This window comes from Varanus komodoensis, unplaced genomic scaffold (assembly GCF_004798865.1).
Source record: "Varanus komodoensis strain SLA01 unplaced genomic scaffold, ASM479886v1 scaffold13_3, whole genome shotgun sequence".
NCBI classification, from domain to species: Eukaryota; Metazoa; Chordata; class Lepidosauria; order Squamata; family Varanidae; genus Varanus; species Varanus komodoensis.
In genome coordinates, this window is record NW_025335409.1 from 4882339 (window position 1) to 4907625 (window position 25287).

At 38.6% G+C, this 25287-nt stretch overlaps 1 protein-coding gene across 4 annotated transcripts in view; it reads right to left on the reverse strand.

Moving 5' to 3' along the window:
- The window catches only part of TAFA5 (TAFA chemokine like family member 5), a 388082-nt gene that overhangs the window by 61723 nt on the left and 301072 nt on the right, over positions 1 to 25287 (reverse strand). For 3 of the 4 annotated variants that reach the window (XM_044423498.1, XM_044423499.1, XM_044423496.1), the window contains one exon: positions 14436 to 14667. In XM_044423498.1, the coding sequence (XP_044279433.1) occupies positions 14498 to 14667 (170 nt within the window). In that variant the 3' untranslated portion in view covers positions 14436 to 14497. Of the gene's footprint in view, positions 1 to 14435; positions 14668 to 25287 lie in introns of those variants that run through there. The other variant, XM_044423497.1, reaches the window with a different exon arrangement.

Genomic DNA, 25287 nt, shown 5'->3' on the forward strand with positions numbered 1-25287 from the left:
AGGGAAGGGCAAAAATATCTTACACCTTGGGATCATTTTTCTTTCATTTGGTACAAAACAGTAATAGCACAAATGAATCCATCACATCAATTAAGAGTCAACTGTGAAAACTGAAGACTAAAATTACATTTTCCCCTAGGCACAGTCCTTTCTATGGCATCCAAATATCAAGCTGAAATATAGCAAAAATGGCAAACAGTGGCATTTTACACTGGCGATTTGTGAAATGTATTCCAAAGAAACTAGCTGCTTAGACACTTTAAAAAATATTTTCGTCTTTAATGGGTACAAATCATAGCAGGCTACCCTGGCACAAATGCCATATGTGGTTTAAAAAATGATCTCAAACTATCCCATAATGTTATATGAACTATTTTTTTCCAACTGTTGCTAATGAGGAATTCAGTGTGAAAATCAACACCTGGAAAAATGTGATAGGATTCTCTCTATGTTCATTTTCTCCAGAAATCAGGTTTTATTAAACTATCCTAGAAAGGCTTTATCCTTCCCAGAACAGGACAGCATATACATCTAGATGTCACTAATTGCAGATCTGCTCATGTTATCAGCAAACCATGCTCACATTATGTGGTGCAATTAAATTTAAGACAAGATATTGTCAGTTTTAATTTCAGTAAATGATGCATTTTTATGGGTCCACAGACTTTTGCCAGGGTGTAGCTGTTTTCTGGTTTGTCCAGGAAATGCCTTCCATTATTATTTCTAACCCTGTGATTCTATAAATATGTTTGCTCACTGGGGATGGAACATCAAGTGCTATCTTCAATACAAGGAATATGAATAACCATAGAACAAGGGTTAGTATCACTCTGAATGTAATACACAATACAGAAAACTTCTCCACTGTTATTGCACTTTTCCAAAAAGGACCACTACAGGAAATTGGACATCAGATGAAAAGTCTACTTTTCAGATGAAAACTGAAGTTATGACTTTGTATCATATGTCCCATTAATTGTAAATAATGACTTCAGTAACACCATGGATGACCCTGGAATCATCAGGCATATCTTAGATTGTAATTTCAACTATCAGGGAGAAAAGGAGTTTGTCAAAAGAATACTCTGAGTTTCCAGGACTGGCAGCCTTCTCTGTCATACAACTGGGATCTAACTTTGAAGGAAACTATTTCTAGGATCTGAAAGAGGCTTGGAGGCTCAGTAATAATACAAGGTCAATGCTGAGTCTGTGTGAGTGATAGCAGAAGAGAAAAAGTTGAAATTACAACCAGCAAATTACAAGGGACAGAATACAGAGTTACTGATCCATAGAACATTACGTTAAAGCAAGATGCACTTTTTCCGTAATCATTAAACAGAACAATGCCTGCTATCGATTGTTTTGAGAACAAAATGAGAATTTTCTCTCTTTACCATGTCAGCCTCAGAGGCTTTTTAACCTCTCTCTCCCCTTTCTAAAACCCCATTTTCTTAACAATTAAAGTAAAGATGAGTCTATAGCAAATTATTTGTTATATCCTTCTTACTCTAAATCCTCTTTTAGATACATTGTTTTATACTTAAAGTGGGCCAGTTGCTCTAGCTGCTCAGTTTGTTCAGGAAATTGGTCTCCAATTTACTACTTTTGTTTGATGCCATGAAGTGTTTGATTTGTGATGCATTCCTTCTGTCCTTCCTTCCTTCCTTCCTGTATTATTTAACCTTTATACTGCCCAATCGCTGAAGCTCACTGGGCAGTTTACAACAATCCATTAAAATACAATTTACAATACATATTATAAAAACATTAGCTAAAAAAAGGTTCCCATACAAAAATTTAAAACTGCATGTAAATCACATAAACAATTCCAATAACTTAAACAAGATAAAATCCAACTGAACATTCTAAAGCAACTAACAAAGCTGGTAAACTAATTAAATGCCCTACAGTAGAAAACGGTCTTATCCTGGAGTGGACATCAGTGGGGAGCTCATTCTGTAACTGGGAGGCCACCACTGAAAAGGCCCTTCTCCTAGTTGCCACAAACCAAGCTTTCCTCTGAGGTAGCAGTCAGAGGAAGGCCCAGAATTTGACTGTAGTGTCCAGCTAGATGCTGGTTGGGAGAGGCATTCCATCAGGTATTGTAGGACTTTATAGGTTAAAACCAGCACAGTGAATTAGACTTGGAAGCATACAAGCAGCCAGTACAAGTGGGTCAGAATTGGTGTTATATGCTCAGACCATCTGGTCTCTTTTATTAGTCTGGCTGCACAAGCTGCAGCTTTTGAATGGACTTCAAGGCCCACAGAGAGTGCATGCAGTCATCTAATTTAGAGATTACCAGAGTATATATTACTGATGGCAGGCTATCTCTGTCCAAATAGTGGAAAAGCTGGGCCACCAGATAAAGCTAGTAGAAGGCATGGCACTCTGAACCACTGAAGTTGCCTGACCTCAAGTGATAAAGATGACTCAAGAAGCACCCCCAAGCTATGAACCTGTTCCTTCAAGGGAAGTGCAATCCTATCTAGAAAAGGTTGAATCCCCTCCATCCAGTCAGAAGAACCATCCACTAACATCATCTAAGTTTTGCCTAGACTGAGCTTCAGTTTGTAAACCCCTTATCCAGACCATTCTTGTAGCCAGGCACCAGTTAAGTACAGCCATAGCCTTACCTGCTGAAGATGAAAAGGAGGAATAGAGGTGTGTGTCATCAACAAACTCTGGAGGATCTCAGTGGTTTCATGTAGATGTGATTAGCATGGGGGAGCCTCATACTGGAGAATCCAAGAGGCAGAACAATATCCTCCAATATCCCCTGAAGCTGGCATCCAGGTAGGAGCAGAACCACTACAGAATAATGCCCCTCATTCTAAGCTCAATCACTTAGAAGGATACTATGTTTGATGGACATTGAAAGCTGCTGAAAGGTCCAGAGATCAACCAGGGATTCCACCAGCCACATCAGCCAGAAAGTTCCCCAGAGCATTCTGGAATGCATCTGAATCCATCAGTCTCTGGGGCAGACCATCTTAATGGGTCCCCCACCCCTGCACAGAGGGAAAGTCACTGCTAATATGAATCACAATAGGCAGTGTTCTGACCATGACAAAAGGACCAATACAAAGTCCCCCCTCTTCAGATAACTATTCCCATGCCTGGCTGAAAAAAACTAAATCTAGAGTGTGCTTGCTACTTGTGTTTGGCTGGAAACATGCTGGAACAGTCTGATGGTTGCCATGGCATCCATGAAATCCTGAACTGCCCTTGATAAGGGATCCTCATCCAAAAGCAGTAGTCTGGCAGATCTCAACTTCACAGCCAAGACTATGTCTGTCAGTTCAGAAAGAGAGACTGTTGACTACACCAACAGAATCCCCAATCTATCCCACTGCAAGAGGCAAACAGCCTAGATTACGAGTAAGACAGAGGGATCCTGGAGAGAGAAAGAATCCCTACAGACTAAGGCAACACATTCTCCTAAGCTATTCGGCCTCCCTTGCCCCACTAACCCTCACCCCCCACCAGTTATGCATGCCAGATTGCCCTTCTTAGTCACTGTTAAATCATGGATATGGCAAGTCTCTCTCTCTCTCTCTCTCTCTCTCTCTCTCTCTCTCTCTCTCTCTCTTGTTTTTGCACTGATAGGACACTTAAGCACCTTCTCTCAGATTATATATTTTAATTTTAGTAGTCAAATGGCCATGCTGGTGATTCAGTAAGCAAAAGACTGCTGTCACATAATATATCACCATATCACCTACCCCATGGAAGCCCCCCTCCTATGTGCAGTTTGTGCATAAGAAAATATGCCATGTTACCCATGCCTCCTGAAAGTGCATTTGTTCACTCAGGCATTCCTTGGCTTCTAATTAACTGCAATTAATCATATGCTGCACCATCTGACTGTTCCTTCTATTGTAGTTGGAATTGTTTTTAATAGTGTATTAAAATAGTGTATACTGTAATTTTTAATATTTATGTATGACATGTTTATTATATTAACAGTGTAATCCAATGTTCCTGGCCCTTGATGAAGGCTTAAATGCATCTAATGCAGGCTACAAGGCACATACACACAGGTAAAAATACTGTAATGATGACTGTAATATTGGTATCATAAATCATGTTAGGTTTCTGAATGAGAGCATGCCAATATAAACTTTCTGTAACATTTCTGGTGAAGTAACAGGAAGTAAACATCTGGGCTTTGCCTGCACTTTGGCCTATTGAAATATATCATGAGGACATCAGAAATTCACTCAGATGCAACACACAATACATCTGCGCTGCGAACATATAGCAGAGCAAACATCTTACACGGTGTTGTATGTGTCTATCCCACTGTTAGGCAATTGAACTCACTCCCAGGTAAGTATGGAACTGTAACTTAGAGTTTCCCTCAGAATGATTCAGTAAATGGTTAGATTTACAGTAAGAACAGAAGTGCAACAGTTGAAATGTAAAATTCAAGAAATATGCATAATAATACTGGAAAGGGTCCATGGCTATTTTTTCTCCTATAGGCAAAAATGTTCTCTCTTTGCGAGGGGGAGGGGGAGAGAGAGAAATGGCAAGGAACAGGGTCTTTATAGCTTTAGCTCCAAGGTCATGAAATGTCCTTCCAGAGTTTGGTCTGTATATTGTACTTCCATGCTGAAAATAAATGAAAAAGTTTTGCAAGGATTTTAATGCTGACATCTGGGCAGAGATACAGATCAACTGTCCAAGAGCATTGCAATTGGTACGTCATGCTGCTGATGGGTTAAAACTTCTTCATTTAAAGTTTAAATGTGATTTTTGGGACACCTACTCAAGCACAGGGAAGAGACTAAAATGTTTTAAAATATAACCTAATCTTTATTATTTTCAGTGATGGTTTAGTAGCACCAGATGACAAATATGTTTGGGCTGATTCACATGGTGGCCTGGCATGCAGTGGGATGCAGCAGCCTAGAACATATTGTGTTTGACAATAGCTATATGTGTACATTCATACAGAAGTCCTCCCCAGCTCTGCCCACAGAATCCATCTGCTACGTTTAAAAAATGTGTGTACCTTGAATGTGTCCAATGTATCTAAATTATTTATTGTAAACATTTATAACTAATAGGTTTCCAAGGTGCCTACAACAGAGCTTTGGCATATGCGTGCATGTGTGTGTTCAATATTGTGAGGCTATTGTAAAAACTGGCCAATTAGGAAGATGTCAGGTGGCGAAGGAGTAGAGGTGGTCAGAGATGGAGAAAGGGATTATAAAACAGTGGTAAATTTAGTCAGGGGGCAATCCAGTGGGAATGCCTGTACCCTTGAAACTTCAGGGATTGCAGGCATCCTATGCAGGGCAGAAGGGCAACAGACCTTTGTTCTCTCCCCACACCATTAAGCAGCTGGCAGTTGACTTCCAGATGGAGAGGGAGGGAGGAGGAAGTGCTGCCAAGATAAGTTATACTTGAACACTGCTAGACTCCTCTCTTCAGAAATGCCCCCAAACCCCTTCTCCAAGGCTGCTTTTTCAACCTTAGAAAGCATCCAGTGTGATTCTTTCTATGTTGGCTGTCAGTAGCAGGAAGAGAATCCAAGTGTTGATCCCTAGATCTGAGGAAGAGCTAATGGAAGCAGTGATGTGAGCTTCAGTTTTAAAAACCATAATTATTGCTCAGTTGTAGTTTGTTCTGAACAATGACTTCTTAGATACATACAAGGTATTTATACTTGGAATATCTAGGTTCTGGCTGTATATACTTGAAGAGTGACATATCTCATCCTATGAGGTATATGAACAAAAGAGAGCGACTCTCTCTATATGCCAGCAGGTGTTGGCAGCTGGTATTTTGGAGAGTCTTCAGAGAAGTCTGAATTCAGTCAACTCTAGAGCTCAGGGCCTTATAAAAGACCTTTGGTTTACAAAAAACATACCAGTATAATAAGCAGTAGATGGATAGGAATAATAAAACATGCCAGTTTAAGTCATTCAATGAAGAATGGCCTCAGATGTTCTTTAAAATTTAGGTGGGTGGCTACAAGGATTAAAAACTTTATCAACATTTGTTTATTTCATTTTCAAATAAGAGCCTCATAAAATCTTAGGAAAACGTAGCAGTCCTGGGACCAAAGCAAATAAGTCTGGTTAGGACATTGTAGAGTTGGGGCATGGAGGTTGCCATGCAAAAGGAAACCACCCATCTAGCCACTAAGAACACCTACTTTATGGTTGATCTCAAAGTGAAAGGTTTATATAGGAGAAGTTGGGCCTTCTGAAACCATGTTCCTACAACATTTAGGCAGTTACAAGTCAAAATGAGCAATTCCAATTGTATTCAGAAGCAAACTGAAAGCCAGAAAAGCTCTTTAACTTCCAACATGGTATGATTTGTATCTCAAATATCATACAATAACCTGACAACTTCAATTCTGAATTAAGAAGCTGCATTTTCCAGATTTTACCACATATCCCATCCTACTGTAGCTGCCATTCCTCATCCTAGGCGTGTCCTGAGAGGTGTAGAGTAGGCTTCAGTGTGGAAGGACGGCGATGGTGGGTTTCTTTCTAAAAGCTCTCTTATGCACAGGGCAGAAGTGCATCTTCAAAATCAGGAGTCACCTTGCACATATAAAGATGGAAGGACTTTTTAGCTTTTAAAAAAAAAATAATACACGTAGTTATAGGCTGCCTATAACTGCTGAGGCCTTCCTATACAAATTATTTATCTTACTGACAGTCTTAATAGACTTATACTCACCTGGCATGGGACAAGGTGCTAGTACCTTCCATAAAGTGTCCAGTTACAAAGCAATACAGTAAAAAAAATTCTGTTGAAGCTGAAAACCCTTGACTGTACATATTAAATGTCAGTAAAGATTTGCAACTATAAGTGAACTCACTTCCTTCCCTTCAGGACTTACCTTGAGGCAAGGCTTGCTAGCTTCAGTTCTGGCATTTGTCTTTAATTCCATGGAATAATCCAAAAGCTTGTGAAGTACTATATGTCATCTGAGCATGTACAAAGTACATTTCTTGTTATATAAATTCACCCAGGAACTGGGAAACCTTGCAAAGTCTTAAAATAAACTACACATAAAGCTGGTATCCAGGATTCCCTTTGATTGCTTTCTTCCACATTAAGCAAAAAAGTTTCTTTTTATACTAACTACTGGATAATTAACAGCTAATTACTAATGTTAAGTATTTACACTGATCACCAGTTACTCAGTTTCAGAACAAAAAGAATGTTTCCAAAGGTAATAACGAGTGGTTTGGAAGAAAAAAAAAACTGCACTGGAACTATGGACTGATTCAGTAATCTATGCACATGCAAAGAAAACCGACTCAGCTTTATAGGGTGCTTTAAAAGGTTGAAGGCAGCTGCAATTTAGAAACTCTAAGCTAGAACCTTTTTCTCTTTCTTTTCTCGAATTCAAGGACTGCAAAGGCTAGTTTTAAAGTTAGCATTACTATCACATCAGATATTCATTTTAACGGGCACACATTTTGCTGAATATTAAAGTTTTACATAAATATGACTTTTTTGTTTTTCTCTTATTTTTGCATAAATATAGAACAAGAATTAATATATAGAACTTACAAATGTTTTAGATAAAAACCACAATCTATCTTGTTAATTGAAGTTGCTTTTTGAATATACTAGTTTAACCAATTCAACAGATGGTACATGTTTCTGCAGTATCTGATCCTTAGTGCTTTCTCTCTGTTAGCTGATATATTATTTAAATGCCACGTTATAAACCAGCATGTCCCCAAATTACACAAAATTAGAGCCCTGGAAAATTTGCTCCAATTCTTATCAAACCCCCTCTAGGTTATTCACCTTAACATGAGAAAGGCATTTGAAAATGTCAGAGAAGCCAAGACCAATTCTACCAGGAGACCAGACTCTCTAACTGGTCTGGTCTCCTAGCAGGGTCACCCAATGGGATATGCTCAAAGCTGAGACATCAAACGAAGATCCAGCCATCCTCTTAAGGAAGAATGATCACAACAGCAGGAGAACATGGATATCTCTAATGGTGATGGGGTCAGAATCTACTGAAAGGCAGCTAATGGGTAGCAGCAGTAATTGAAGGCATAGAAGAAGCCAATAGTAAACTATGTCCAAATACTCTAAATGTGTAAACCCTGTGATGAAACAAGAGATAGTGTCAGAAGATGACCAGGAGACCAGACTCTCTAACTGGTCTGGTCTCCTAGCAGGGTCACCCAATGGGATATGCTCAAAGCTGAGACATCAAACGAAGATCCAGCCATCCTCTTAAGGAAGAATGATCACAACAGCAGGAGAACATGGATATCTCTAATGGTGATGGGGTCAGAATCTACTGAAAGGCAGCTAATGGGTAGCAGCAGTAATTGAAGGCATAGAAGAAGCCAATAGTAAACTATGTCCAAATACTCTAAATGTGTAAACCCTGTGATGAAACAAGAGATAGTGTCAGAAGATGAGACTCCCAGGTCAGAAGGCATTCAATCAGCTACTGGGGAAGAGCCAAGGACAAGTACGGATAGCACTGTTGCTAATGACACAAGTAGATCAAAGCTGAGAGGAAGTCTAGTGGCTGACATGTACAGAGGAGAAAGGAAAGCCTGATGTTGCACAATACATAAAATCAAAATGTGTAATATGAGAGGTATGAAACAAGGCAAACTGGAAACTGGAAAGCAGGAAATGAAATGGTCAAGCATTGCAATACTTGGTATGAGTGAACTAAGAGTTCAGTCAGACAAACATAAAATGTTTTTTTTGTTGTTGAAATGACTCTTGAAATGAAAAAGTCACAAAAATGGCAAGATGTTGCACAAGCAGTAAGGGGCAATCATGCTAAGTCTGACCAGATTCAGGCTAGGATTTGGGAATGCTGAAGGACATACAAGACAATATACTATTTGACCAAGATAAAATAAAGATAGAAACAATATACTAAAGTACTATACAAAACTGAAAAAAGGAGGCCAGACTCCTTTGAAGAGGAACCTTAGGAGGAAGAATCTGTATTTGAAAGCAAAGTGAAAGCTGAACTGAAAGCACTTGAAATAAATCAAGCATCAAGAGTAGGCAGGGTACCAACAGAAGTACTCCAAGCTGCAGAGTCTGAATTGATCCAAATCCTAACAAGAATATTCCAACAAATATGGAAATTGAAAGAATGGTCCGCAGACTGGAAATGTCCAGTATAGATGCCAGTTCCCCAAAGAAGTACAGCAACTATAGGGCCATTGCACTAAATTTTCATGCAAGCAAAGTGATGCTCAAGGTGTTTCAACCAAGAATTTTATCCTGTATTCTACAGAAGAATTACAGAATGTTAATGTCAACAATGAAGAAATTGAAATTGTGGGAAAAATTACATACTTTTATCAATTTAAATAGAAGTTGCAACCAAGAAATTGGAAGAATGCTGAGTAGTAAACGGGCAGCAATGAAGGAACTAGAAAAGTGTAAGGACTTCTCACTGGAAAGCAATGTCAAGATCATTCATGCTAATATATTCCCCATCATTATGTATGGCTGTGAAAGCTGGGTGGTAAAGGAAGCTGAAAGGAAGGAAGGAAATTGATGCATTTGAAACATGTTGCAGTGGAGTGTTGTGAATACCCTGGACCAGCAAACCAGTGGGTCCTAGATTAAATCAAGCCAGAACTTTCCCTGGAAGCAAAATGATACAACTGAAGTTCCGGTACTTCAAGGCACATCATGAGATGGCAAAACTCAGTAAAGAAGAAAATGACACTAGAGAAGGTCAAAGACAGAAGAATGGAAAGACCAAATATGAGATGGATTGTTTCCTTAAATTATGGAATCAGTCTTGAGTTTACAAGAGCTGAACAGGGATGTCAAGGACAGGGCATTTCAGAGGGCATTCATTCCTAAATTGGAGATGACTTGACAGCACATACCAGCAACAAAGTATCTGCAGGAGTTTCTCATTTGTTGTTAGGAATTGCTTGGTAAGAACATGCACAACAAGCTCAGAAGCAATATTAAAAACAAACAAACAAACACAGGTCCCATATTTTGCATAGAAAATTCCCTTATAGTTGGTCAAACTATTTTGTCTAAGAAGCCCAGCACTGTCTGATCTGACTGATCTCCTGGGCTTCAGTAGATGTATTCATGATGTAAGCTGCCTTGAGCCCTTTGTAGGAAAAAGGCAGGATATAAATCGAAAAATAAATAAAATAAATAACATGTTACTTTCTTAGCCTGCCTCAACCTGATGCTCTCCAAACGTGTTAGATAACAGCTCCCATCATCGCCAGCCAGCATGTTGCTTGGCAATGATGGAAGATACAGTCAAAAATATCTGAAGAACACCTGTTAAGGAAAGACTGTATTAGAAGATCCTTTGAACACAGGAAGTGTATGATTGACCTTCTGCTAACAAAGTATGCGCTCTTACCACTGCCACATGATCACTGATCTCCCAACTCAGGGATGTCTAAATTTGTTTGTTTTTTCTTCTTTGGAAAAAATAAACTACTTAGGTTCTGTTAGGGTACTGTGTCTTCACATTTCAAGCATTTGTATGATTGGACTGAGTCCATTCCAGGCATAGAATCACCCTTCATTTTGGCCTTATACCAAACATTTTTCCCTAGTTCAAATATTTCCTGAGGCATGCTTACTTTACTGTATAGTAACTAGATTGCTGGAAAAACAGTCTACAAATGTAACAGATAAAGTCATTGTCTGTGTTAGGATTCTAGATCTGGAAGTCTTTCTGAATCCCAGGACTTTCTGAGTCCTGGCCTGATAATTACCTCAAGATTTTGTCTGGATGACCTTTATTTCAAGAAAAGTGATTTTCAAACAAAATTTTCAAAACATTTTAATCTATTATCACATTTCTATCTAATCTTTTTTAATTTCCAAGTGCTCATGTTATCTTATATAATATTTTTCCTATTAACAACAACCCTGTAAGGTAGATTAGGCTGAGAGTTAGCAGTATGCCTGCAACCGCCCAGTAAACTTCATGATTGAGTGGGGATTTCAAATTGAATTTGCAAGTCCAGCACTCTGACCACGACATCAGATACATACCTATTCTTTCCTCAGTCCTTTGAGACAAATAATACTGCCATAGTTTAGACAGTGAAATCTATATCTAACTGCACTTAGTGAGATATTTGTATATGAGGGTATGATATTTTTATGAAAAGTGAAGTGAAGTGTGGCAGGGGTTCATGTAGCTACCTGTCAGTACAAACTATATTATATCTCAGAGTAAGAAACAAATTACCTTTCCAAACCAACCAGAGAATATTAATTAATGACTAAATTGCTCCATGTGTAAGCAAACTCTGTTAAGAAAGCCACATCCCTTGGTGAAGCTAGATCCTTAGTAAATTTTACTAGCATAGCACTGAGCTCTATGTCAGAGTAATTATGCCCTTTATCTACTGCAAGCTCTCTCTTAGTTTCTTCATACTCCTTAATTTCCCACTTCAGCCAATTTAGCAGTAAAATCACAGAAGTTTAAAAAGGTTAGCTACTGAGGAACTGGAGCATGAATATTCGGTTAAGTTCCATGTCTTGAAATTGCATCATGTAAAAGAACAAATTAATTAAGTAACAATTAAATAGTGATGGATCATTGACAATATATATACACTTTGGTGCTAAAATTAATCTCCCTTATAACACCAACAAAATAGTGCATTTTCGCTTTTATGCACTGCTAAGTTGTATCCTGAGCATGAAAGGAAGCAGTTGCTGATGAGAAGCTGATACAACCTTGCATATATTACGCAGATTATTGAAATGAAACTGTCTCCTTTCCCATATGCCAGCATGGTAGACATATAACCAAGACAGGAATGGTGACATGCATTTATAATGTCTCATTTTATATTCTATACATTAACTGATGAAATTCTGTAGTATCTGTAATTTATTACAGCCGTCCAATTTTTCAGATGAAATCATGTGCCAATGCCTGCTTTTCCTGTCCAGGTTTTTTTTGTATCAGAAAGAACATGAAGTTAATCCTCTCCCTTTTGTGCTTATACAGATATATTGCCACAGACCACTAAGAGCATGTTACAGCAGCATGTGGGAAGATGAAGTTCCCTCTCATAGATTGAGGTGGACAACGTAGGAATACGAATTTCCAACAGGCATGTGTTGTAGCCTGTTGGTTGTACACAGTTATAGTCACTGGCAGATAATACTTAGCACCATTAGAGTTTTGCAAACAGGCTTTGCTGTTTCCTTGGCAGCTAAATAACTGACTGCTGGCAGTATCCAGTGCTGCCACTGCAAGAATGACCACTAGCAGAAAGGAAAACTGATGTTGAATAGCACAGCTGAGGAACAGGCAAAACTTCCACTTATGAAATAGAACAATCAGTGGAGCTTCTGGAAGGGATCTTACTACTGACTTGTTCCATTCTAGCCTACCGTTGTGTAACATGTTCAGCACTAATGGACTGCCAGCAAAAGATGCTAACCCTGGCTTCTCAGATTTCAGTTAAGCTGATAATATTAATCTATCCATCCATGCATACAGAAAACAGTACTTGATTTTGAAATTTCAATAGAATTTAGCCACTAACTGCATTGGGCAAATAATCAAAACAAAGGCAGAATCTCAGCAAAGGTCGTGATATATGAGATTTAAATAGGATTGTGAGTGAACTGTTCATGAGAATGCAAACCCTACAGTGGACGGATTCTCTTCCCCCACCCCACCACACATACTCACACACATTCTCTTCCACAATCACACGCAACACAATTGGCATGAAGGAGGCTAAAACACATTAATAGTACAACGTGTCAAAATTAAGTACGAACTTTGTGCATAAATTCTCTTTATATGTAGATTGATAGCATCAGTGACTGAATTATGGCAAGTGAGAATTTAATAGAAGTTATCATTAAAAGTCCACTGGAAAGAGACACTGTTTATAATATAACTTGGAACGTCTAGTAAAAAGTTTTTGTAACACAGCCAGCAAGCCAAACAGAGTTCCCTTGCTGCAGCGTATTTCAAGCTGTGGGGCTAATAGGAGCTTTATTCACCATTGCAAAGAGTAAGTATGAGGAAGCCTGGTTCTGGCTGGGACTGCAGCAGGTGTGACGGGCTAATGCTTCCCCCCAACTTTCTCCATACTATAATCTCAAGTGGGCTCACCCCACGCCTGGTATCTGTTAAAAATGACAACTATGTAAGCTCAAATTATGTTAATCATCTCATGTTCCATTGAGCCTTCAGAAGACAGGCATTATGGTGCACTTATAACTTATAACTGTGCCCCTAATCCTAATAGACCTTAAATCTTTCATTTCACAAAGTATAATAAAGACCAGAAATGTTCTCCGCTTGTTTTGCAACAACATATAGAACCAGTGGCACCAGGAAGACAGACATGAGTAACTAGAAACAACGGAAGTAGATAAATAGATTTTCCATGGGGGGATGAAAGAGAGATAGAAAGGCAGTTTGCCATTGAAAACTCTCCTGATTCAGGGATGCTAAGTTTTGTAAGCAGCTTAGGGTGATTAGCCTTCCGACTGACAGCCAGGATCAGGTGGGAAGTGAGGTATAAAAACAGCAAGATACCCTTGCCAAATTTATTGCATAGAGTATGATTTCACACCCATCTCTGCTAGCATGTCATTATTTTCTAAAATCAGTTTTCCTGGTCTAAATTATTCACAGACATTCCGAACCCTGTATTTACATTTAGGTTTCACTTTACCACCAGATCATGCCCACTTAAAATAATAAAAAAAATTCTCAAACCTTCAGAAGATTGTACTAATTTTTTTTCATTAAATGCATCAACAATTAAAACATCAGCTCAAGAGATAATTCCAACTTGTGCTAAGAAGCTTATACAAAAGCCAGGCAGAAGAGGTTTACCTTTGATAGCTATCTAGTGGAATGGGCCTTGCGAACTGCTCTGTGGAAATAATTTCTTAATCTAGATGCCAAAACAAAAACGAACCTATTTCTAAGAAGAGATAATCTCACGTCAGTGGTTCCCAGCTGAAACAATATTTTATGTGGGTAAACTGGAGCATGGTATCAGCTTTAGTTATTTCTCTACACAATCATATGCATGTTGAGAGAGAAAGGTAGCTCACAGCATGCCCCAAACAACCATGTTGGCTGGCAAATGCTGGAAGATGTAGACCTTGTTTCTGTCTAAACATGCATAGAAATGCGCCTTTAGATATTCAAAGGTGATGACTGGCACTTTTAAATTTAACCTGGAAGCAGATTATTGGGAACCAGCAGTGCTACATGTTCCTAGAGGCTTGTACTGAGCACACAAGTCCTGTTGCCACATTCTAGATCATCCAATGTTTCTGACTGCACTCATCGGCAGCTTGACTTTCTGTTTCTAGAGCATGCACGACAGTGGGTAAATATAGGATATAGTATTAAAATGGATAGGTATCTCAAAATAGAGAGTTATATATACATATTCACGTATATGGAACCTTAGAAGTGGGGCTAAGCACCTGTTTGATCTTTTGCACCTTTCCTCCAACAAAACCAACAGTTTCAGGCAAAATGTAAGGGAATCCAAAAACAGAAAAAGCTTACCGTAGTTGTCTTTATTCGCCCACCTGGTTGTGTACAAGTCCAACCTGATTTATTGATTAGCAAATCACAGCCTTCTCCTTCTAAACATGGAAGCATTTCACACCACTGTTTTGTTTTTATAATACGTGCTGTAGACAAAACAAGGAAAAATAACCAATATAAATATTTGCATGCATTTCACATAGTGCTTTTCAAAAATTCTGCATGCCCTTTCATAACCTCTTCATTTCTATGCAAAAGAGGTTGTTGTTTTTCTATCTCTTTCACAGGAATGTTAAGAATTTAGGATCATCATCATCATCATTTAGTGTGCGGGACTTCGCCTCACTGCAAGGGATATAGCTGATGACTATTTGTGCGCTACATTTCCAGCTAGTTTCTTGGTCCAGAACCCAGCTAGAAAAGGGTCTATATGAAGCAAAGTAAATTTTCAATTGAGGTACCACTTGGAGCTCCGGCCAGTATATCCTATGTAGACACAACAACATCAGGAAGGAGAGTTCTGTCCTTTGCTTCATGCACAGGGACCCATTCCCGACAGAACATTAAAACCATTATGAAAACAAAAAGATTGAAAATAATTAAAAACATAGCAAGAATAATATTAAACAGTGCTCAGTCTAGCAGAAGTTCAGTAACAGGTCAGCACACATCTCAAAGACCTGCTTGAATAAGCATGTATTTGCCTACTGGCAGGAATTCAGCAGAAGACGGGCCAACCAGGACTTCTTTGGTAGGAAGTTTTAGAGCCTGAGAGTGGCCATAGAGAAGGCTGTCACCAAATGTGTCTCTATTCATGGTGGACTCAAGAGAAGGACCTCCCTGATTAGCCTGCATTGTAAACCGACACTTCCAGATTCATCTTTGTGACCATACAGGAAGAGGAGGAGTGGGGAAGCAATTAAGCCTGAGATGTTACATGTATGCTGAGTTTAAACAAGTGTGGAATTGTATTTTTATTTCTACATACTCTGAGCACTTCAAAGTCAATACTATCTTCATGATAAACATGTCACCATAAAGGGAAGATGAGTTCATTTAAAAAGATTTAGCGCAACAAACTGGCTATCATATACAGCAAGCTTTTCCTCTCCTTATCTATTTTAGAAGACTGGAGAACTTGTGCCACTACAACCATAAGTCTAGAATGTGATGTGGGAGAGGGGTTGCTAAGTGTGTTGAAAATTTGTAACACACAAGACTCTTGGAACACTGAAGAATTAAGTCTTAAAAGAGAACAAAAGCCAAAAAGCTATCTTAAAAATGACTGTATCAGTTTTGATACTTTTCATAGCAAAATGAAGTATCCAATAGGATGTTTCAGTACTATTGTTTTTGCTGATACATTTAGCAACAGCAGAAGAGTAACCACAGACTGTTCTTCAGTGACATTCTAAGAAATTATCTAAACTATATAAATCTGTCATGGCTCTAATTTAAAAAGCCCATGAAAACAGTTCTGAGAAAGGGTTAGAATTTCCAAATAATATTCATCTTGGACTTTAAAAAAAAAACTCCAGCAGTCAAACCAGTTAATTGAATTGGATGGACCTAGGATTAATTTTTAAAAGCATATTAAAAACATAACAATTTATTTCTAAATTTGATAAGGCAAAGATCATGAAGGCTGTCAAGAAGGTGTGCTGTTTGCCCCTATTGGATGGAGCTGCACTTGGTATGAAGGAACAGTATGTAGTCTGGGAGTGCTGCTGGGTCCATTTCTGTCTTCCTCATGCACTCATTTATCCCAGACTTTCCCTGACCTGTAATGAAATTAATCATGCTGCTCTATCTTACTGCTTCAATATGCAGTAATTGGAGTTGGTGTTATATTACAGTTTAAATGCGATTTTGATATTTATATGTGTACCTCTATGATATTCTGCTATACTGTATTTAACAGCATATAACTATTACAAATATAATAAATGAAATAAATACTGACAACATTTCTAATGTTTATATTCATTTTAGCCAAACAACCTTTCTTTTATTTCCCATTGCAGTCTATTCTTTCCTGAAATAGTAATAATTCCATATTGGTTTGGCGGTATTAACACATCTTTGGCGATTTCTTCTTGCACTGTCACTAGCCTACATGAAAGCAGTATGGGTGGTGGAGGCAGGAAGCCTTGCTTGCTAGCAATAACTGCACAACAAAATACAGTTAAGATCATATGGGATTAAAATGCACATATTCAGTCATGTGAAAATGCAGTGTGAAAAACAAATTTAAGATTTTTTAAAAGCAAGATTAAAATCAAACAGGAGATAACACACTAAAATGAAAGTAATCTAAGTTAGATGCAACCCAGTCTTTAGGTTTTTCACCTGTGTACAAAAGCAACTATAGGAATATGAATATTAAAATAATAAACAAACTTTTATCATAAAGGCTTTGAGTACCCACTTTTTGGATAAGAAGAAATTAAGATAAGATCCTGTAAACATTAAATTCACAGATAGATGAAGGATTCAGAACATTAAGCAATCTTATGCATATTAAAAAGAAAAATAAGTCTACAGCTTCTAGCTTTCTGCAGCCATCCACCATTGGCTGGTGGATGCTTAGCAATGACTTAGCATACCATGCTTAGCATGACAAGCTCTAAGTATGCACAGGATTGTGCTCTTAGTGTTCTAACAACTTCAGACTTTTAATCTGTATGCAGGACAATAGATGTGACAGAGTTCAAGTGGCATATGGTTTAAAGTCTCAGGAACTAATCAACAGAAAATACAATTCTAAAATATAAAACCCAGAGGGAAAAATGACAGAAAATTCAGAAATCCTATTTCTCACAGTAACCTAAATGACAGGATTTGCAGGGGGAAGCCTAGGAGCTAAAAAAGGTAAAGATTAGCAATAACAACTTTGCTTAGCAACTACTTCTCTCTTTTACCAGCACAGAAAAGGCTGAAGTACTAAGCAGTTGCCTAGCAGCCATCTGACATTCTTGCCGGATCAACATTAGTAGATAATAAGTATCATGGAACAATGCCATAAAAATCCCTACTTCTGTGTCAAAGATCAACCAGGAAGAAAGGGCCAAAACAGGGAGTTTCTGGCGAAGAATATAGTTTTCAAACACTAGATTACCTAACTAAAATTTTCCTCACACGAATTGATCCTATAAAACATAGGTGAATGCTGACATTTTGCATGCCCTACTCGAATACTCCTCATTAATTAATAAATGCATTTCACAGGTGGAAAATCAGTATACTCAAATGCCAGTATTTGAGGAAAGATACTAAGGTCTCTCTAATGTCCCCTGTGGAACTTCCTATTTTCTAAAGCAGTTTTTGCAAAAATAAAGATGAACTTTGAAGAAAAATGGGTGACAAGAGGTGCAGTCAAAGTTTCCCATACAGTATAAAAATAAAGCAGAAAGTGATGGTCTCTTCTATGTTTACGACTTGTAACACTTTGGTTGATCCTATCAAAGGTATTACTCAACTATAGATTTTGGGCATATTCATCCAGGGTGTTTATAAATGCAACCACATGCTTAACTCTTTGGAAAGAGCTTATACATCCAAATACATTAGGAAGCATCATATCATATATGTAAATTTTCCTGAAGGTGCAGTATTTATCAGACCATTGGCCTATTTCAAAATGGCATTTCCTATTTATTTTTTTATCAGCTGATCACTAGCTTGAGTAACTTAGTAACTTAGGCCATAACAGTTTGCATGATGGACTTTTAAATCCCTAAAGAGAATATTTCCTAAACTGTGGAAATCCTAATTTTCAGGAAAAGAACAAATAAGAGATAGATTCAGGGTATTTAGTTTTTGCTGTCTAACAAGGGATGTTAATTGAATGCTTGCCTCTAGAAAGAAATCTTTGTCAGGACTCACTGTGCTCTGTTTTTATCCCCTGCTGTTCTGCTCTGCTGTATTCAATTAGTGTACTAGAAGCAAAGTAAAATTTAAACTGATCTCTGACATGCCAGCAGAAACCACTACAGAGATCAGGTTTTTAGGACATTTCACTATGTCGCCAGTATGCTGAAAATGTCAGAGCTAATGGGGGTAAGAAGAAACAAATAGTAGAGCTATCACAAAAGGGTAAGAGGAAATAACAGGCAAAGGATTAAAAATAAGAATTATACAAAAATGCATGTGACAAGACCAACCACAATGCTTCTGGAAGTAATTGTGTAATTAATCATAATAACTTAGGTTCTCTTAAGGCACCCTCTTATTTCATATTTCATTTGGAGGGCCCATGGGGCAATGATGGAGCATGTTTTATAGGCAGAAAGTTCCCAGGAAAGTCCCCTTGCCTTTCCATTTTAAAGGATGAGATAGCAGATGACAGAAAAGATTTTTGTCTGAAATCCTGGAAAAGAGGCTGCCAGTTAGAGTAGGCAATAATGGACTATGATGGGAACATAGTCTGATGCAGTATTAGGCACTTTCCTTCTGCACTCTAGGCACATTTCTGTTGTTGACATTATTGTACTTGGAAGGGAGGAACCTAATCAGTCAGTCAGATTTAAAACAGGTAATTCATTACCTTACTAGTCATTTCACCACTCATTATTAATCTTAGGAGTGAACTCTAATTATGAAACAGTTGGCACTCTTAACACCTCCCACCTCTCTGACCAGCTCTTTCATCCTAATCCTCCTGTTTTTTCTCTCTCTCTGCAGTCTTCCAGGTTCTCCCAAAAGGCAGAACTATAGCAAATTTGGCCTTTATGGCCATTTACTTCTCCCTAAATACAGCATCCCAAGGTGGAGATGTCAGACTCTGAATCTGAACTGGAAGAAGCAGGGCCAGAATGCGTAGCTGAATTTCCAATGTGAGTGAGCTGCAAGATAGACCAAGTGGCTGGTAAGAATCGGATTACCTCTGGTTCAGCAGCAGACACTGTGGAATAGGCAGGGTAGGTTTGACTTTCTCAGCTCCATGGTTGGATGTCAAGTCAAACAATTAGACCAATTAAGTAACATGGTGTTTCCACGGACGGGCTCATAAGCACTGTGAACCTGCCTGAGAGTGCGGCCAATTCCTTTTGACAGAGAAGGGTAGGAGGGAAATTCAGTTTGGAATCAACGTCTGGCATGGGCAAGAACTAACTCAGCAATTAGAGGCTCTACACTTGATGAAATTCTCTAGCTAACAACTTTATATTACCTCCTATCACAAAGCCAAACCTGGCTGGCCAGCTTTAACATAAAAAAGATTGCAGTTAAAAGAAAAAAGGAGAGTGGTTGTGGGGAAACAGTTACTCATGACAAATACTTTGCAAATATTCATCCTAGAAAATAATTATTGATCTTCTGCCTCTTTCATAAATTGCTACACACTCCTGAGCTATTTCTCCATAAAGAAACAAAGCTGTATTGTTCTTCATAAAGAAAGCAAGCTATATTATCACAATCAATTTAAATTTTGATTCTAACAGAAACATTTGTGTAATGTGCTGTAATTTCTCACTGACCTCTAAGGTTGCTGACATAAGAAAAGCATGGAACAACCATTTTCCCAGCTAAGCTCAGAAAAACGAGGTTTTTAACCAAAAGTCAAGAAAAACTGCATTAGGTAAGAAAAAATAATTGCTTATGGTACAACTGTTCAAATGTTAAGTTTTTGACATATATAAATGAGCATAAAATATTGTAGGTATTGAAAAGAGTTAAAAACATTTCAGGATGAAAATAGTCCAATAGAATGAACCTATGCCTAGGGTAATATGTTTTGGGAACTTGACAGAAGTTCTGTGCACATTGAAGTTGGGAATTTTATAAAACAAAATAGTAAGTACAGTGGTACCTCTGTTCACAAACTTAATTCGTTCCACGATTCTGGTCGCGAACCGAATTGGTCACAAACTGAGTCAAATTTCCCCATAAGGTTCAATGTAAATAAGGTTACTCCTTTCTGAAACATATGTAAATTTTTTTCAACCACAAAAAGTACTAAACAAAGTACAGTACAATATGAACACTAACCTTGCTTGAGGCAACTTCTGGCATGGAGGACAGGAAGATGGGTGGGGAGGAGGTTATTGTTTGGAGGGAGAATCTGCAACTGCGATCTTGACTAGAGGAAGCCACAACCACGGGTCAGAGCAGGGTAGATGGCCGTGTTCGTGCTTGTGCAAACACAATCGTGGCCATCTTGCCCGCACGAATGCAATCACAGCCATCTTCCCCCACTTGAACACACTCTGACATGTGCTGACAGATGGCCATGATCATGTTCATGCGGGGAAGATGGCCACGATTGTGTTTGTCACCCGATGAGGAGTTTGCAAACAGAAGCAAAATGTTGCCGAACTTTCTGTTCGCAAATTGAATTGTTCATGAACAGAAGTGTTCATGAACCGAGGTATTACTGTATAGAAAGAAATTCCATTCTGCATTAGGGTTTTATGTAAGCAGTCCATAAGAAATAATTTTAAATATATGAGAAGCATTTTAAATATATATATTAATGTTCTCATATTAGTCTTCACTGTACATTAATCCTCATTGAATTTGCTAATACTTTATGCTGTAAAGTTAGAAATATCTTTAGATAAGAAAATTTTATGCTTTAAAATGAAAGGAAAATATTCCTAGAACTACACTTGGAAGCTTTTTGAAATGCATTTTTTCAACTGTGTTCTAGTATGCATTTTCAATGCTCTTATATTTTGAATTCTTAAAACTATTTTAAAATAGTGAAGTAAAAAATGAAAAGACATGCTTGACTACAAAGTCCTTTATCTAAAAATTCTGTGAGCTCAGACCAGAAGTCAAAAATTTATCTGCATTCTTAGTGGCACTTTTTGGAAATGGTGTGGTATACCATTATCTGTAGATCCATGATAGAGCTAACTCATCCATTTCATAAAACAGACAAGGCTAAGACTGCCACAACTTCTCACTCAATTCCAACCAGCAGATGCATTAAGCATGACCAGTTTATGTATTATTTATCTGCAACAAGTAATAGTATTATGTCCTTTCACCTATGCATCCTATAGATGGAGATACAATCCTTGATCATTGAGGTTACTTTGAAGAAGAACTGATCTGGTTTTCTACAGTTTGTTCTGATGAACAGGACACATTGAAAGCAGAAATGCAAAGGTACAGAGTTATGTGTTGTGGTCATCAGTGAAAACTTGTTTATTCTACCCAGAAACCAAAATCAGAGGATACCAGTGCAGTTAATTCTGCCAATACTAGTACCAAAGCTGCATAAATTGCTAGAGCTAGATTAAATGACAAAATGAGGCTCATGGTCATTCTTTTGGTTAAAAAGGAAAGGAAATTAAGAGAAGATAATTACATAGCCTTTTATATTTATCAAATATGTGGTATTAAAAGAACAGGGGGCAACAAAATACTGTAGAACTTCCACAAAAGTTCTGACAATGGAAGCTTTTTTTCCCCCTAAAGTGAAATACAACTTACCAACCCAGTGTGGTGTATTGGTTAGTGTTGGGCTGTGGACTTGGGAGATCTAGGTTCTACTCTCAATTCAGTCCCAAATCTCAGTGGGTGGGCAACTCATGGACTCATATTCCAACCTACCTCACAAAGGAGGATAAAGATGGGTTGGAGAACTATCTAAGCTGTCCCGATTTCCTTACAAGAGAGATAAAATCTAGGATGTAAAGGCCATGTAACATTATATTAAAAATATGTGAATATACAAATATATATTGGTAAAATACAACTGTTGGATCATCAGCAAATGATACAAAGATATGATATGTATGAATATATTTTCTTGCCAATCAAAAATTTTGTTAGATATCTATCTAGTGTCATGGGTATACATAACAGAATTCTTGACTGACAGCTAAAGGCCAGGCACTCTTTTAATGTGTCTTATAGAGAGACTTTATTTAGTGTAAATACATAGTGCTGATTTCTTAGTGATTCTTTGCCTCCAAACCAAGAAACTTCCATATTTGGCAGAAACAATGAATGGAAAATGATTGAAGTATTGTTTAACCATGGATTTACTTTTTCATTTTATCAAGGATGTGAAAAAATACAAGTGTGAATTCCTGAATTTAAAATGTGGGTACTATTGTTAAATGCCTAGTTGGCCCAGAATAAAACCTCTCTCCTTTATGACATGATTATCGATGAGGGGGCTGACCTGGTTTGAAACCTGGGTGGGAGACATGGGGGGTTTCCCTCCTCCAGCTGTGCCCACCTAAGTATTTGGTGCAGCAGCAGCATAGCTCAAAGAGCTGGGCTGGGGGGAGGTGGCCACAGTCTATGAAGATACACTCTCCATTACCAGAATTCCAGTCCAGTTGGTGGCCAGGTTTGAGTGTTTGTACCTGATGTTGGACTCCCAAAACAGATTAGGGATTTTGCTGGTGTACCACCCACCTAGCTACCTAGCAACCTCCCTGCCTGAGCTGATGGAAGTAGTGTTGGCCTTAGTATTGATGACCCCAAAATGATGGTTTGGGGGGATCTAAACATCCATACCAAGGCTGCTTTACCCAGGCCAGCTCAGGATGTCATGGCTGCCCTGACAATCATGGGGCTGTCTCAACATGTGACACACGAAATGGGGCACACTCTGGATTTTTCGATGCATCTGGAAGGTGGTGGATCAGATGTGATGGTAAGAGTGGCAAAACATCAATATTTTGCCACTTCTATTGTGACTTCACAGTACCATCCAGCTGAACTTTTATGAGTGGCTCAGAGTCTCCTACACATTGGAACACCTGGAGAGACCACCAAACCCTTGTTGGTTGGTTTGCTGTGATGAATTTACTCACCACTTTGAAGACAAAGTCACTCAGATACACCACAATTTGGACTCTACAGCTGACTTAGTCTCACTGAGACAGGGGTCCAGAGCACCATTCTTGTCCAACTTTGATGGATGAATTTCAATTATTGTGGCCTGATTATGTGAACAAGACGCCTGGTTCTGTTCATGCCACCACTTGCTCACTTGAGCCTTGCCCATCTTGGCTCATTAAAATACCAAGCCAAGAGGTTTGCTGTCAGCCCCCCCTTGAGAGAGGCTGTGAGAAGACTACTACTAAAAAAGCCAAACTTGGATCCAGAGGCTGTTTCCAGTTATAAGTCAGTGACAAAATCCAATTTTTGGGCAAAGTGCTTGAGTGGGTGGTGGCCTAACAGCTCCAGGCACTCTTGCATAAAACAGATTATCTTGATCCATTTCAATTGGATTTCAGGCTGGGGTTTGGAATGAAGATTGCCTTGTGACCTTTGCTGGGAGAGGGATCAGGGGAGTGCCATTCTGTTGGTTCTCCTAGACATCTCAGCAGCTCTTGACACCATCAAACATGATGTTCTTCTGGACAGGCCAGCTGGGCTGGGAGTTGGTTCCACTCCTACCTGGTTGACCATGTCCATATAGTGGTGCTGGGGGGACTGTTGTTTGGCCCCAATTACACTATGGGGTTTTTCAGGGCTCTATACTGTCCTCAGTGCTGTTTAATATATACATGAAACTGCTGGAAGAGGTCATTCAGAGCTGGGGGCTACAGTGTCAGCAATATGCTGATGACACCCTGCTTTACATCTCCTTTTCATCTAACCCAGGTACGGCAGTTTCCATGTTGCTTAAGCTCGATAATGGACTGGATGTGGGGCAACAAACTGAACCCCAATCCAGGTAAAACAGAGGTGCTGTTGGTGGTTGGTACATCTGCCAAAGAGTGGCCCTTCAATCAATCCTGGATGAGGTCACACTCCTCCTGAAGGACTGGGTTTGCAGCTTGGGGGTGCTCCTAGACCCAAAATTGTCACTTGAGTCTCAGGTAGACATGGTGGGCTGGACTGCCTTCTTCCAGCTGCAATTAATTTATCAGCTGCAGTCCTACATGGACTGGCAGAGCCTAGTCACAGTCACCTACATTCTGGTAACCATTCTACTGGACTATTGTTACACACTAGGGGCTGCCCTTAAAGATGGTCTGGAAACTTCAACTGGTGCAGAACATGGTGGCATGGCTGATGGCACAAGCAGGACTATGTGCCCATGTAACCCCAATACTTTACCATCTTCATTAGTGCCAGTTTTGCTCTGGGCCCAATTTAAGGTTCTTGTTTTGACATATAAAATCCTAAACAGCTTGGGACTAGGGTACCTGAAGGACTGCCTGCTCCCATATGTGCTTACCCAGCTCCTAAGATCTGTTTCAGAGGACCTTCTGAAAGAGTCATCCTCCAAGTAGGTAAGAAGGATGGCTAATAGAAGACATAGCTGCACCCACCTTTGGAACAGCCTCCCAAAAGCAGTTCACCTGGCACCCTTGCTACAGTCTTTTCGACACCAGACAAAAACAGAATTATTCCCTAGGCATTTTAATAACTGATTTTATTTTGATCATTTTAACTTGTTTATTGTTTAATATGTAGAGTTTTAAATTAATTGCCCTCAAGCTATGTACCGTCTTGTTTCATTGTCATTTTAATTGTTTTTATTGTTTTTATGTTTTATTAACTGTAGTCCGCTTAGAGGGCCCTCAGGCTGATTTAGTGGAAAACAATTCTCTAAATAAATAAATAAATAAATAAATAAAGTGTTAATTCATTTTGCAAAAATAAAATATAGATGCAATACTTGGCATATTCAAGCTATTAAAAGCAAAAATAGAACACTTTTTAAAATCATATCATTGCGCCTGATCTTAGTGCTTTCTCAGCACAATACTTAAAACAATGGTTCATCAATCCAAAATTAGTTACAAATAAGTATTTTTTCAGGGATGACTAAGGCATTGGTATTCCAT